This window comes from Hyperoodon ampullatus (genome assembly GCF_949752795.1).
Source record: "Hyperoodon ampullatus genome assembly, chromosome: 13".
Taxonomy (NCBI): domain Eukaryota; kingdom Metazoa; phylum Chordata; class Mammalia; order Artiodactyla; family Ziphiidae; genus Hyperoodon; species Hyperoodon ampullatus.
The window spans coordinates 66,312,162-66,327,450 of record NC_136926.1 but is presented as its reverse complement, the minus strand read 5'-3'; the positions used below and the strand labels follow the sequence as shown (position 1 = coordinate 66,327,450).

The 15,289-nt window shown below is 47.0% G+C and overlaps 1 protein-coding gene and 1 long non-coding RNA gene across 2 annotated transcripts in view; both read left to right on the top strand.

The window, feature by feature from the left end:
• LOC307062397 overlaps positions 1-7,090 on the top strand; it is a 28,400-nt gene extending 21,310 nt beyond the window's left edge. Inside the window, exon 2 of the long non-coding RNA XR_013811219.1 lies at positions 6,841-7,090. This is a non-coding gene — a long non-coding RNA (uncharacterized lncRNA). The remainder of the gene's footprint in view (positions 1-6,840) is intronic.
• Positions 1-15,289, top strand: part of MYO5B (myosin VB) — a 385,365-nt gene that overhangs the window by 199,120 nt on the left and 170,956 nt on the right. The window contains exon 5 of the mRNA XM_079718130.1: positions 15,120-15,276. Within this exon, the coding sequence (XP_079574256.1) occupies positions 15,120-15,276 (157 nt within the window). The remainder of the gene's footprint in view (positions 1-15,119; positions 15,277-15,289) is intronic.

Sequence of the window (15,289 nt, the reverse complement as noted above, 5' to 3'; positions counted from 1 at the left end):
TCCAGCTAGATTTTCAGGGCAGGTTTCCTGGAAGATGGCCTTTTCATTGGTCCTTGAGGGATAGATAAGGTTTGAGTATGAAACTGAGGGAAGGAGGGACTTCACTCGTGGCGCAGTGGTTAAGAATCCACCTGCCAATGCAGGGGACACGGGTTCAATCCCTGGGCCAGGAAGATCCCACATGCCACGGAGCACCTAAGCCCGTGCACCACGACTACTGAGCTTGTGCTCTAGAGCCGCCGAGCCCCAACTACTGAGCCCGTGTGCCACAACTACTGAAGCCCACACACCTAGAGCCCGTGCTCTGCAACAAGAGAAGCCACCGCAATGAGAAGCCCGGGCACCGCAACGAAGAACAGCCCCCCACTCGCCACAACTAGAGAAAGCCCACACGCAGCAACAAAGACCCAACGCAGCCAAAAATAAATAAATAAACAAATACATTTAAAAAAAAGAAAGAAAGAAAAGAAACTGGGGGAAGGAGACTGAGAGAGAATTCCCCCTAAAGAAAAATACAGTGAGAAAGAGGTAAAAAGAAAGTGTGGCTGCATGTGGGAGAGCATGAATAGTGCCATTCGACTGCACCTACAAAGGTTCTGTGTTTCTTGGAGCTGACGGCAGCTTCCTTACAACTTGTAATTGTGGTGCTGGTTCTGCCGGTGGAGGGTGAAGCTCATGGGGTCGGGCTGATTCCTCTGCTGGCCCCGGCCCCAGCCCCGGCTCAGATTTCTCACAGCTTGGCTGCTGTTCGCTGACTGCTGTGTTTTCCTAGTCTCCCGCTCTTCACAGTCCTGTGTGTCAGTCTGTCTCAGTGTGGTCCGCTGGGCATGGGGTCCCAGGTGAGGCTGGAGAGTGCAGAAGGTGGTGGGAATTCCACCTCCAACCTGGTGCCGGGGCAGCTCCCTGGGCCACCTGGGATGGAGGCAGCCGAGGAGAACCTTTGGTCCGGTCAAGTGAAGCCCTTCCCTGTGCCCTATCCCCTCAGGTTCTACTCTGTACCCTCTTTGGGTGATACTACGAAGTGACTAAAAGCAGGAAGTGGAAGGAGTGAGGGTGTGTTTACACTAACAAAGAGGATGGTGAGGGCGGAGACACAGCAAAGTAAACAACCGTCAAGAGCTCTTTTTTTTTTTCCTTCTGTTGTACGCGGGCCTCTCGCTGCCATGGCCTCTCCCGTTGCGGAGCACAGGCTCCGGACACACAGGCTCAGCGGCCATGGCTCATGGGCCCAGCCGCTCCGCGGCATGTGGGATCTTCCCGGACCAGGGCACGAACCCGTGTCCCCTGCATCGGCAGGCGGACTCTCAACCACTGTGCCACCAGGGAAGCCCAAGAGCTCTTTTACAAACTAGAGCTCATTATGGAAACAGGTAACTGAAGTGCTCCACATTCAACACCTTGGCTACTTTGTCATAAGAGACTGCATTTCATATCAAAGAAAACTACATAGAAAAGCAAATGCTGCCCTTTATTCTCCAATTCTGTATTGTCTAAGAGTCCTATACACATATTCCTTGCCTGCTTAGATCCCCCGTTGAAGGGAGAAGAATGGAAAAGCTCTTCCTTTATAGATCTGTTAGCAGAAAATGGATATTGACCCTGGAACTTCTGCTAGCTTCCCACTTGTGCCACTGACCCCCCTGCTGACCTTTGCCCTCAAGAAAGGCATGACTTCTCTATCCTGTATCAATCCCCCTATCGAGTATGTCTTGGAACCTTAGTTTCCACTGCCTTTATCTGCAAGTTGCAGAGACTTGCTTTGCCCTGCGTTTCCCTGGTTCCTTTATCACGTCTTTTTCTTCAAAGCTTTACCACCCTGCTTAACTGATGCTTAGGCTCCAGTGCATTGTAGTCAAACCCACACCTGCATGGTCCCCCTTACTTTACTTGCCTTTGGGACTCTTTAGTTTATGGCAGGTGGGTCATAAGTGAGATTCCTAAGGCAGTCAGCTTCCTCGTGGCTCAGGTCTGTGGGTTTGTGCCTGGCAGTAGTGGTCTAATTTTTTTAAGCTGTATAGGGAAAACACGGTGAAGGTGGAGCATTTATTTTTGTAGCTGAGTAAAGCCTACAGCAGAATTAGTCTACCATGTTTAATGATGTTCATAATCATTGTGCTACATGATAATTTGGGCATAAATATTAAATAGCTGACACAAATGACAGCAATTAGCAGTACCTTTCCATAGCCAAGCTGTCTTTCGCATTCTCTTTTTCCACCTACAGTATCTGTTCCTTCATCATGAAATATTGAATGGCTTCTGGGCACCAGACTCTTGTTTGTCCACCGTCTGCCCTAGGGCCTGGCAGTTCCTGACACTACCCAGTGCTGAGTACCTGTCCTCCTCCTTTCCCACCCCCGCCCGGTGCTGAGCATTTCATACTTGAAAGGTTGGACAAAGGGTTTCTGGGCCATGGGGCTGGGGTGGCTGCATTCAGGAGAGGAAGGGTCCAGAGAAAGCTGAACTCAGTGAAGAGTCCCTCTGAAAGGAGGCCTGTGAGAGCCTTGTGGCAACTGGAGGCGGGGAGACGGGCCCACACACACTGCCTTTTGAGCCAGCTCCTTACACACTGCAGTAGGCTCCCCAAAGTAACCAAGGCAGATTCAGCTTCAGGCCCAGGTGCTATAATAACTTCATGGCCACATAAGAGAATCATGAAATTTCAAACCAGCAAAGGGATAATGATTCTCAGGGTGCCCAGACCAGCAGCATCTGCATCACCCAGGAACTTATTAGAAAGTACATCTCAAAATCCTTGCATTCCCAAAGGGCGGTGTTGGACTGTTAAGGACAGTCAGATGCAGACAGTGTGAGAGTGCCATTTAGTCTTCGAGTAAGCTTCAGTTTTAAGGCCTGAAAGTTTATATACCAACTTTATGGCTTAAGCTACAGTGTTTTCCAGTGGAGGAAGCCTTGCCCCATATCCTAGGGGTCTCTGAAATCTGCCTCCGACTTCTACCAGCACACTTAATGGTGTTTCTGATTGGCTCTTGGAAAATGCAGCAGGACTGGTGAAATGTAAGCATGGTTTCCTTGAAAGTCGTTGTCATTAATGCTGTGTAAAGAGGCAGGATTTTGCAATCAGGAAAAGAAAGGAAAAGAAAAACACTTTGAAAAGAGGTTCAGGGGTTCCTAACCATTTTTGTTCCATTTAAAACATTTAAATGTATCAAATATAATATGTACAATTACAAAGGACTGATTATATTGACATTATCAAAATATTTTAGGAGTTTGTGATAAATATAAGGCATGGTTAATGCATTAGTGGCAGATCTAATAATAACCATCATTTTGAAGTAGTGATGAGTGTAAATATTTAATGCTATCTGCAGCAACTGTAATATGGTGTCAGAGTCACAGGTTCCTTCTGTTCTCTCTGTTTTTGACTATATTCTTTTGTTTTCTTTATTTTTTTAAATTGAACTATAGTTGATTTACAATGTTGTGTTAGTTTCTGGTGTACGGCAAAGTGATTCCATTATATATATATATATATTTTTTCTTTTTCAGATTCTTTACCATTATAGGTTATTACAAGGTATTGAATATAGTTCCCTGTACCATACAATAGGACCTTGTTGTTTATCTATTTTATATATAGTAGTGTATATCTGTTAATCCCAAACTCCTAATTTATCCCTCCCCCTATTTTCCCCTTTGGTAACCATAAGTTTGTCTTCTATGTCTGTGAGTCTATTTCTGTTTTACAAATAAGTTCACTTGTATAATTTTTGGCTATATTCTTAACTGAAGGAAATGTTAAAGTTGTTAAAATTTAGTAAAAACTAAATAAAGATGTGCTTTTTTAATTCCGTTTAAGTTCACGGATCCCCCTGAATTGTGTTCATGGGCCTGTTGGGAATGTGTGGGCCCCAGGTAAAGAACACCTGAAGTAGGGATAGGGCAAAGCTGTCTCCTTTTCCCAGCTATAGGCATTAGCAGGCAGCAGCACACTCCTTGTAGTGTGTGTGCATCTGCATGCTTCTAACCAGTCTCCACTGTTATTTCAACTATGTGGGTATCAACAATGTAAATCCAATTAATGAGGAGACTCTACTTTGATTTCTAGGAGATTTATCATAAACCATTAGCTGGAGTGTAGACTTAAATGTAAAGGCTCCTATTGTCTGCAGCCAGGAAGAATGGTTAATAAATTCACACATTAAGGACTGGGTAGCCTCTGAGCCTCTGTGTAGCTAATCGTTGTTTTACGTTCAGTGTTACATGGTATTAGGCTGATATCAAACATGAATAATTTACAAGGTATTTGAATTTCTACAAGTACCTGAACATATCTATATAGTCACCCATTTAATTAAGCTGTTGAGTGGTGGTTCTTAACCCTAGCAGAACTAATGTTGTAGCAGAACATCAGAATCACTTGTGGAATTAAAAAAAAACCAAATATCTGGGCCCCACCCCCAGAGATTGTGATCCAGTGGGTCTGCTGTGGAATCCAGGAGGGAGAGTTTCATAAGTTCCACAGGTGTTTCTAAGGTACAGCCAGGGCTGATGAACAAATGATGGTTCTTTGCAGTCAAATTGTTGCCAGAGGCCGTGACTTGCCTGTTGGGGTCTTAGTGCCCTAAACTTCACCCTCTTCCCTGAGCACTGCTTGTGCTTTCCCACCCTTTGCACAGCCTGACACCTCTGCCTGGAATGGCCTCTTGGAATAGATCACCAAGGGCCTGGAATGCTGAAGACGCTGAAGGCATCCCACAGGCCACAGTGTCTCATGAGAGTGTGCTTAGCGGGACCTACATACAGTCAAATGAGGGTTTTGGAAGTATCTTTCCAATGGCAATGAGGAGAATGGATTGAGAGTAGGGGCTAAAATAGGCCCAGGAGGACCAGTTATGATGCTGTGGAAGAATCCCGGAGAGAAAGGATGAGTATCATTGTCCAGAGGGCAGTTGTGCGTATGTGCTTCGCTCTTGGGAGACAGCTGGGTTGGGGAGATATATCTGAGTGTGGACAACTTCTGGGTGGCAGTTGTAGTCATGAGGAAAGATGAGATCAGGTTAGAGGCAACCTGGAGAAATGAGAGGAGATGCTGAAATTGACTTGCAGGGATGCCCCAATATTTATGAATGGATGAGGCAGTATTTATACGAGAAATCATAAAAGACCTTGTATCTTACTGGTAGCTTGGCAGAGAGAGAGTGCAGTGTAGAGAAAGAGGATGAGCTTTAGACTGAGGTGCTCAGATGCACCTGGCTTCAGATACTAACTAACTGGACTACTGACCAACGGGAAGCCTTTTTTACCTGAGTATTGCTTGAATGTGTTCCTTCGCTGCAAAATAGTTTCCAGCACCAAATGAAATAGAACTTGAAAAGGGTTTATTTGGTTCTGTAGAGTACAAATATGTGTATATCCTAGTTTACCCCCAGCTAATGATAACAAAATAAACAAAATAATTCTGTAAAGTATAAAATCACAGGAAACATTTGCCTCCGTGGCTCCCCTTCATCTAAACCCACAGATTTCTGAGTTTCAAGGTATATCTTCAAAATTAGCGGGTAGCTGCCGTTGACGTGGAGTATCGCACAGCTCAGCTATAACCTGGATCTAGAATCACAGAGTTCAGGAATAGCAGGAGGTCTTAAGGATCATCTTCCAGCCCTTTAGTTTAAAAGCGGAGAAGTTGGCACATCCCCGTTCACGCCAGGGAGCCCCCCACCCAGTCTGTCTCAGTCTGCCCTGCTTATCTTCCAGTGAGGGGTGGGCTTGACTGAGTTCCCAGAGGTTCTTTCTGGGGTGCGTTCACATCTGAGAGGAGGCGGCCTCTCCTGGGAACAGCGAGTACGTGGAAGGAGATGGATTCATTTGCTACTACCTGTATCACACTACACCTAGGAGGTTTATAAATAGAACTTAACACTCGGAAGGCCACTGTGAAATTGAAGTGGAAAAATGATACTTGGATATGAAATGCACTAAGTACTTAGCTCCTGCGCTGTAAGAAGGTTCAATTTCATCTTACTGAGTAGACACTTAGGACCCTGACTGTTAACTACCAGTTAAGCAGTTTTCCATGAATATTTATGGAAGCCTTCTTGAATGGCTTGAGTTCTGGACTATGAGCACATAACGCTACCTGGGGGGGTGGCAGTGTAGGACATTCGTGCCTGCTGGCAGAGGTGCTCAGGGATGCTTGTCTGCCTCCCTCACACCTAGAGCCCAGGGCCTGCTTGGGCCGTGAGCCTGGAGGACCCCTCACATAGGTGCCCTCCCTCTAGCTGGCCAGGACATAGGTCGTCCTTCCCACTTGGAGCCAGGCTCTCTTGTTGGCAGGCTTCATAGAATCTCTAGCTTGGAGCTTTCTTGCCCAGCCCCTTCTCACGGCAGGACTGTTCTTTCTAGTGCCCCAACCTTGAGAGGAAATCTTTAACTTTAGACTCACTGTAACTGTATGGCTCTGTTTTGAGCCCAAAACTGCCTCACTGTAATTTGCTGTATCCTTCTCACCTAACTTTACCTCCATCCTAACCTATCTCTGTCCCCAAACCTTACTTTTCCCTCCCCACAGAACCCAGTTTTATTTCCGCCAATCTGATTCTGCCTTCTACCTGGCGTTACATGACTTCCCCCATTCTAATAGGGTTTTGATATCATTTTGTATTAATATAGTTGTGTTTGTATCCCTAAGCATCATGTTTCTTTTTTCTTGTTGAGTTTCTAAAGAAAGTGTCATACCATATATAGTACTGTCATTTTTTAAAAAATTGGCATTGCTTCTAAGATTCATTTTCATTGTTTTCTTTTTTTTCTTTTTTTTTTTTTTGCGGTACGTGGGCCTCTCACCGCTGTGGCCTCTCCCATCGCGGAGCACAGGCTCCAGACGCGCAGGCTCAGCGGCCATGGCTCACGGGCCCAGCCGCTCCGCAGCATGTGGGATCTTCCCGGACCGGGGCACGAACCCGCATCCCCTGCATCGGCAGGCGGACTCTCAACCACTGCGCCACCAGGGAAGCCCCTTCATTGTTTTCTTAGTCTGTCTCCCAGTTATTAACTCTGTCCCTGGTACTGACACAAATATCTTTGTTCAACAGAAATTCTTGATTAAAAATTCTTTGTATCCCCATTCTCTGGTGCAGTTCTTTTTCTTTTTTAACCATAGTAGATGGCCTGCATTGTGATGATTGTGTTGAAAATATCATTAGCGACTAGACAGATATAGACAGGCAAGAGACAGTAGATTGATTATCCCATTAGTGAATAGAATATATTCTACTGACACACCTGAATTTTCAGATGATTTGTTACTGGAGGAAGAAACGATGGAGGGCCTTCATGATGTGTTCAGAGACAGGGCATCCTTCCCACTGCACCTTAGCCAGGCTTTCCCTCCATCCTGTTTTGCACCTTCACTGTGTGTCCGGGTTTTTAGTGGGTTTTGTTCCCACCTCTTCACCTCTCTCAGAGAGTGCCCAATCCAGGGAAAGAGAGTCGCACCTGCCTGAGGCTTGTGGCCCCTCCTGTCAGCCCCCTTCCCATGGGCGAGCAGGGAAACTGAACTCAGGGAAGGAACCACCAAGTTTGGTTTGCAGGCAGTAACTTGCACATCTCTAGGGGGCACCAGACCCTGGCCTCAGCCTATATAGACCACCATACATGACAGCCCTTACTAGGGCTCTTTTCTTGACACAGTCCAGGTGCTGGCCTGCCCATCCAAGCCCTGCATCTGAGATTGGCCGTCATGGAACTTACCATCTAGTGGGGAAGAAAACGGTAGAAGGACTACTAAGTAGATCAGTAAAGTATTAGTAAATTGTATGCTGAATACTATGAAAGTAGGGTGGTCAGGGGAGGGCTTCTGAAGAAGTGATGTTTTAGCTGAGGAGGTGATGCTAAGCCAACCAGCACTGGGGACACCTGATTCATGTCTAATGTCTTAACCGAGGCTAGATTTGTTAGCGGGATTCACTAATGGATGCTTGATTATACATGAAGGGGCTGTAGTGGTGATACAGAGATGTCACAGCATAACCCAGTGGGAAGTTGTACAGGGGTAAGGAAGCCTATGTTCAAGTTTGCACTTGGTGTCTTACTAGCTGAGAACTCTGGGAAGATCACTCGGCCTTTCCAAACTTCAGTTTTTTCCTCTTTAAAATGAGAAGTCTGGCACCAATAGTCTCATGAGTCCTAAGCAAGAGATTACATGGCCGTGAGTTTTGTACACCATTCGAGCATGATGTGAGTAGGTGGTGGTCATTAATTACAATGAAAAGTAGTAAGGCGTGTGCCGCCATCAGAATATGATTGAGTACCAGGCGTTAAGAGTTGTGAGGTCAGGGGCTTCCCTGGTGGCGCAGGGGTTGAGAATCTGCCTGCCGATGCAGGGGGCACGGGTTCGAGCCCTGGTCTGGGAAGATCCCACATGCCGTGGAGCAACTAGGCCCGTGAGCCACAATTACTGAGCCTGCGCGTCTGGAGCCTGTGCTCTGCAACAAGAGAGGCCACGACAGTGAGAGGCCCGCGCACCGCGATGAAGAGTGGCCCCCGCTTGCCACAACTAGAGAAAGCCCTCGCACAGAAACGAAGACCCAACACAGCCAAAAATAAATAAATAAATAAATTTATAAAAAAAAAAAAAAAAAAAAAGAGTTGTGAGGTCAAAGAAGGGAAAATAAGTTTGAACTGGAATAGCTTCAGACAGCTGTAAAGGAGGAAGGAATAAAGAAACAAACCCTCTGTGGCTTGAGCGTCATGAACAAAGGGAAGAGGGGCACGTGATAAAGCTGGAAAGGGAGGTGCTGGTTCACGGAGGGTAATGAACATGATCCCAGAGCTGGGATCTTGGAGGCAGAGGGGTGCCATTGGACGGCTTAAAGCAGGGGGAGAGGTTTGATCCCATATTCACGACACAAGGTCATATAAAAAGGTTGCCTTACAGGGCTTCCCTGGTGGCGCAGTGGTTGAGAGTCCGCCTGCCGATGCAGGGGACGCGAGTTCGTGCCCCGGTCCGGGAAGATCCCACGTGCTGCAGAGTGGCTGGGCCTGTGAGCCATGGCCTCTGGGCCTGCACGTCCGGAGCCTGTGCTCCACAACGGGAGAGGCCACAACAGTGAGAGGCCTGCGTACCACAAAAAAAAAAAAGAAAAAAAAAAAGGTCTTACAGAAGGATGACAGTGAGGGTTAGAAAGCTGCTATTGCAGTGCTTGTCAGAGATGGTGATGGCTGGGACAAGGAGGTCCAGAGACGAGAGCGGTCTGTACTGGGAGGTGAAGTCAATAGGTCATGCTGTCTGGAGGGAAAGGGAGGAATCCACAGTGACTCCAGGTTTCTGGCTGAAGTGGGTGAGTGGAGGCTGGTGCCACTTACACAGAGAAGGCCTGGGTCGGGGCACAGGAAGTGACGGTGAGGCTTCAGCCCCAGGAACCCTGCAGGTTCCAGGTTAAAGCAAGTGCCCGCCCTCCGGGAGCTCTCAGTTCAGGGACTGATGTGTGGATGCACTGTGGCAGTTAGAACAGGGGGTTCCAGGTGGGAGGATGGTGGGGCCACAGCCGTCCACAGGTGGAGGGCCTGGCCTCATTGTCACAGCCGGGGCTTCTCTCAGTCAGAATCGGCTGAAGCAGTGCTTTCCTGATGGTTCTGTGTGCGCACTGCTGATGGGGAGGCCACGGGTGATGCGTTATTCTCTGCAGGAAACCTAAACAAGACAATGCTTCAACGGGGTGTCCCCGCAGTCCCCGCAGTGTCTCCCTGGCTGATCAGTGCTCTGCAGTGTGGACCTCAGGTGCCTGGACAGCCGCCTTTTCCACTCTCCAAAAATGGGGACGGGGAGGGAGGTTGGCCTTGCTCAGGGAGCTTCAAGTGCTGCAGTGATTTGGTGGGAAACGTTTACCAGAAGAGCAGGTGGCTTAGCAGCGATTAAATCCCGCCTCTCAGATGTCAAAGACAGGGATCCAGTGTGAACCAGGGGGAGTCTGTGGTGCACGTGTTGGTTACTGGTGTTTTACCTGGAAGCTGGAGAGTGGCTGGTACCTGACCGGGAATCCTGTGCTCTTGCCTGGCGCACAGGCCTTCAAGGGGCTTTTCCTGCTTAGGGTGGTGCTGCCTTCCTGAAGACAGCCTGGGCCTGAGTAACGGCTGGTATTTCACGGCATGAAATGCCATGGCCGTCGGTTAATTTTTCTAAATACAGGCAGACCTCGTTTTATTGCCCTTTGCTGTATTGTGCTTCACAGATAATGCCTTTTTTTTTTTTTTTAACAAACTGAAGGTTCATGGCAACCCTGTGTCAAGCAAGTCTATCGGCACCATTTTTCCAACAGCATTTACTCACTTCAAGTCTCTGTGTCACATTTTGGCAATTCTTGCAGTATTTCAAACTTTTCCACAATTATTCTATTTGTTACCGTGATCTGCGATCAGTGATCTTTGATGTTACCATTGTAATTGTTTTGGGGTGCTGCGAACCACACCCATGTAAGAGGGTGAAGTTAATTGGTAAATGTTTTGTGTGTTCTGCCTGTTCCTCCAACCAGCCCTTCCCCCATCTCTCCCCCTCTCCTCGGGCCTCCCTATTTCCCGAGACACAATATTGAAACTTAGGCCAATTAATAACCCTACAGTGGCTCTAAGTGTTCAAGTGAAAGGAGTCAGTCGCTGCAGCAAACTGCACTGTGGTCTTGTTTTAAGAAACGGTCCCAGCCGTCCCAGCCTTCAGCACCACCACTCTGAGCAGTCAGCAGCAGGACGCCCCCCCAGGCAAAAAGATTACAGCTGGCTGAAGGCTCAGATGGTGGTTAGCATTTTTTTGGCAATAAAGTATTTTTAAATTAAGGTATGTACATTGGTTTTTTTAGACATAATGTTATTGTGCACTTAATAGACTACAGTATAGTGTAAACATAACTTAGATGTACTGGGAAACCAAAAAATTCATGTGACGCTTTATTGTGATATTCTCTTTATTGGGATATTTGCCTTATTGTGGTGGTCTGGAAATGAACCTGCAATATCTCCAAGGAATGCCTGTAAAGGGAACCTCACTGGGCTCAGGAGAAAAGGACTGACTGAAAAGCACATGGACCCAAGTTGTCAGCTAAGTCATGTCTGTAACTCGGCCGAGTGGATGGAGCCATACCTTGGCTGTGTTTTTGAAGGACACTGGGTAGAATTCCACGCTCATAAATATCTCCCCCACAACCAGCCTTAAGTAATGGAAGTTTGAAACTGAGAGCTTTTCCCCACCCACACTTCTGTTACAATTTTGATCACGGAATCATCGAATGTCAGAGACAGATTAAATCACTGGGGGAGTCCATGTCACAACCTTGTACTTTACAAGATGAAAAGACAGAGGCCCAGAGAAAAGAAGTGACCCAAGGTCACACAGCAAGTAAAATGACCACACAAGGCCTGACATCAATATGGGATGAGAGGTGACAATGCCTCACAAGTGGCACAAAGCAAATGACGTGAGACTTTAGAAGTCAGAGAAGTAATTGCCTGCTGGGCTGCCTGAGACAGGTCAGACTTCAGTAGAAGGGTGTATGTTGAAGGTGATTTCAGGTAGGGGGAAAACCATAAATGGCAGTGCTGGGAAAGTGTGCAGTTTCAGAGACTGACGCGTAGCTCATTTTGTCTGGACTATAATACCCTCATCTTATACAAAGCGTAGAAATCGTTTCATATAATCTTGCAGCAAATCTGTAAGATGGGCGTATCCTCTGTAACGTGGTTAAGGCTTACAAAGAGCCTGCTGATGGCTGAACCAGGACTCAGACAAGATCCTTAGACCAAAAGCCTGGTGTTCTGTTCTTAGCACCATAACATGCCGATGCTTGTCAAGGGTTTTAGCGTTGGGATGTGCCTTGTGGAGGAGTTCAACTAAGGAGTTTGGACTTGATGCGGTAAGTCATGAGTAGTTAACTGTTTTTGAGCGGGGAGAGCATGATTAGAGCTGTGCTTTAGACAGTTAATCTGGCAGGAATGTTAGGATGAATTAGAGACCTCGGTCCCTAAGTCAAGGTGACCACCTAGAAGAGCATGAGCATGGTTGGGGATCAAAGTCATAAGAGACTGGACTGAGATAATCTGAGGGTCAGGAAGTCAACTCCCTTGCTCAAAGTCAGACAGCGAACCAGTGCACGCGAGGTTCAAAATCAAGTTTGTTTTTACTGCCCGTACTCTGGTCTTGTGTTCTCTAGTTGAGTTGGAAGCGAAGCTAATATGGGTAGAACAGACTGAGGATGCTGTTGCACAGCATAAGTTGCCCAAGGCCAACTTATGGGCCGTTACAAATAGTGTACAGATACGTAATGTGCACCCGGCCATATAGTAGACTAAGAATGGGAGTAGGTAGGATGTGCAGAAGTGCAGTGGAACTAAATAAAAATCATCAATTTTTAAAAATATTTTACGTTAGTCTCAGTAAGGGAAGTTGTTAAAAGGTCCTTGTTGGTCTAAGAAGAGTTGAATTTCCCTGACTTTAGTCTTATCAGCATCAGTTTGACTATCCACCAAATTAGGTGGGAGTTAGCGCTAATGGTCGCTGGCCATACTCCCTCATGCCCAAGAGCCTCGAGTGTAAAGATTTGAAACACTTGGGGATGTTTATAACCCCTGATAATAGTTTGGCCACGTATATGCATTTTCATCAAAACACCAAAGTTAGCTTCCATGTCCTGCCAGTTTTCTGTTTCCCTGCCTTTGATTCCCTCTCTTTGTGAGGTCCTGACACTTTGTTGTCACGTGAAGTAGCCCTGCCTTTTTGCCTTTCTGGCCACTTACACTTGGAATAGGCTGCTTGGTCCTCAAAGTTTTCTGCCTCTTGTATGAGTCATTCTCTTTCCTGAGCAGTGTGTGACTTTTCAGTCATTTCCCAGCGATGCACAGGGCAATGCCCATCTTGACACAGCAAGTGAAAAGTGACAGGTGTCACTGGTCTGTGCCACCTTTTTTGTGCCAGATGTAGTATGTTATCTGGGTCTCTTCGCAGTTCAATTCCCTCTGTGTGCTGCGTTGCCGCAGGGAGCCTGGCAGCGCTCACGACCCCCAGCCCCCCACCAATCCGATTAATTCTCTCCTGGCATCCACATATTGCTCCCAGGGATCCTTATTGAGTTATTTGGACAGTATATACCTCCCCATTCAATGTGGTTCTCTGTGGAGGACCAAGTCTTAGACACAACCTGTGCTCATCCTTTTTAGGTTAAACATACAGACTTTGAGCAAAACTTGAAACTTTTGGGTATGGCTCCTGCGATTTAGTTCTCCTTGTTGCAGATTCAGGTAGTTTTAAAGGTGGCATCAAACTCGGTTCTCTTTCATAGGTCTAAAGCCCAGCTTGTTAGATGCTTAGTCCCTTGGGATGGTTGTGCTTCTGAGCAGTTCTCTAAGGAGTTGATTATGATGGTATTGAGAAGAGGAGGGGTGATACCTGTCCTGGTCCCCAGGGTCCAGTGGATGTCTTATAAAATTTAAACAACAAATGAGCATGGGAACTGTAAGCATCCACAGGCCTCTTTAAAGGCCACCTTTCAATATGAAGTTTTCACAGAACCAAGGAGAGGAGAAACTCTCATGACAGTGGTATCCTAGAACTACAAGGGCTCTCTGAAAGCCACTTCTTGTTCCATCCTCCAAATACTAGGTGAGATTCTATGTAACTTTTCAGGTAAATGGTTGTATAATCAATTTGAAAGATGAGTTTTTTCAGCTTCATCTTCTCAATAGCGTCTACTTGCCACCTGTATTCACTCAAGTCCCTTCCCACTTAGTGATGGGGTGTGTGAGCTGAGACTGCTCAGCTCTTCACTGACCTTGAAAAGCAGCTGAAGGTTAAGGTTTCTTCAGCCCAGCTACCACACCTGACTCTCCCCCGGGGGCCCCCCTTTCAAACCGGTTTTTGTCTGTCTTTCTAGTTCACCTCTAGTTGACATCAGTGTCATCACACCACTTTTTTCAGCTTCTCAGCTGTTGGCCCAGAAGCAAGGCCAACATCCATTCACCTGTGCTGATCAGGTACAGTCTACCTGTGCTGATAATTACCGAGGTGGGTCAGGCCGTTCTTGCTGTAGCCAGCCCTGCCCAGGAAGCCACAGGAGCTGGTGTTAGGAGTCCTGGGCTGGTGCCAGGAGACCTGTGTTCTGAACCTGACTTCACACTCCTCGGTTTCTTCACTTGGAAAGGAAGAGGGCTGGTTGATCCCTAAGTTGGCTTCTCCTCCAACATAATGTTTTATCTCGGGTGTATTCTCTGTGCCAGGCACTGTTAAAGGTACTGCAGATTGAAAGCGAAGTGCCTGCCCTCCTCCTGGCAGTGGATCTGTGGGCTGGAGGTAGATGGCTGAGTATAGCTCTTAAAAGCAATTCGTTTCCCAAACTCGTGGCCCAGATGTTTGTTCTTACTCCCTGCTTGAACATCCATGTTCCTTGGAGACCAGATAGGCTGCTGTTTTCCATTATTTGTCTGTCTCCTATCTGTCTCAAAGGGATACATACAGATACATTTAATCTGATGTAGAGTATCTGCTCTCTGCCTCCCATTTAGTCTGACTGAACGCCCTCTTACTGCAGTCGATAGCTGTTTTATCCAATTTCTGGGAAACTTGAGGCAAGATCAGCCTGGTGGTTAGTAGCATGCCCTTTGTGGTAGATCTACAGGAACAAAAATGTTCAGAACTGTGTCTGCTGGCATGCTAGGCTCAAATACAAGAGGAGAAGAAAAGAACCTTGCTCTTGAAGAAAGTGGCACAAAATGGGCATGTAACAGAAAGGCAAGATTATGTAACTGAAAGTGTATATTTATGTAAGTTCTCAGGGGATGTCTATGTAAGGGAGTGGTCTCTGGGGTACTGCCTCCAGAGAGAATTTGGGAGAGTGACCCGACGGCTACATCCCCATCCCCTCAGGTCATAAAATAGGATTTGTAAGCCCTTCTCAGAGCTTCTTTCTCCCTCTTTGAGATCTTGTGCAAGCAAGAGTATGAAGGAAGGTGGGCTATTTTTACACTGCCCCTCACATTTACTCCTGAACGAGGGAGGGATGCTCCTGCTTGGGTTCCGGCCCTTGTCAACAGGGTCATTGGAAGGCAACAGTGTCATTGGGAGGCGACCATGCCCTTCCACGGCCAGCGACTGACCAAGGCTTTTTCCTTTGCAGAGATGAGAAGAACCAGTCCATCATAGTCAGCGGGGAGTCTGGAGCCGGCAAGACCGTGTCGGCCAAGTACGCCATGCGCTATTTCGCCACGGTTAGTGGCTCGGCCAGTGACACCAACATCGAAGAGAAGGTCCTGGCGTCCAGTCCCATCATGGAGGTAAAGCCATCCA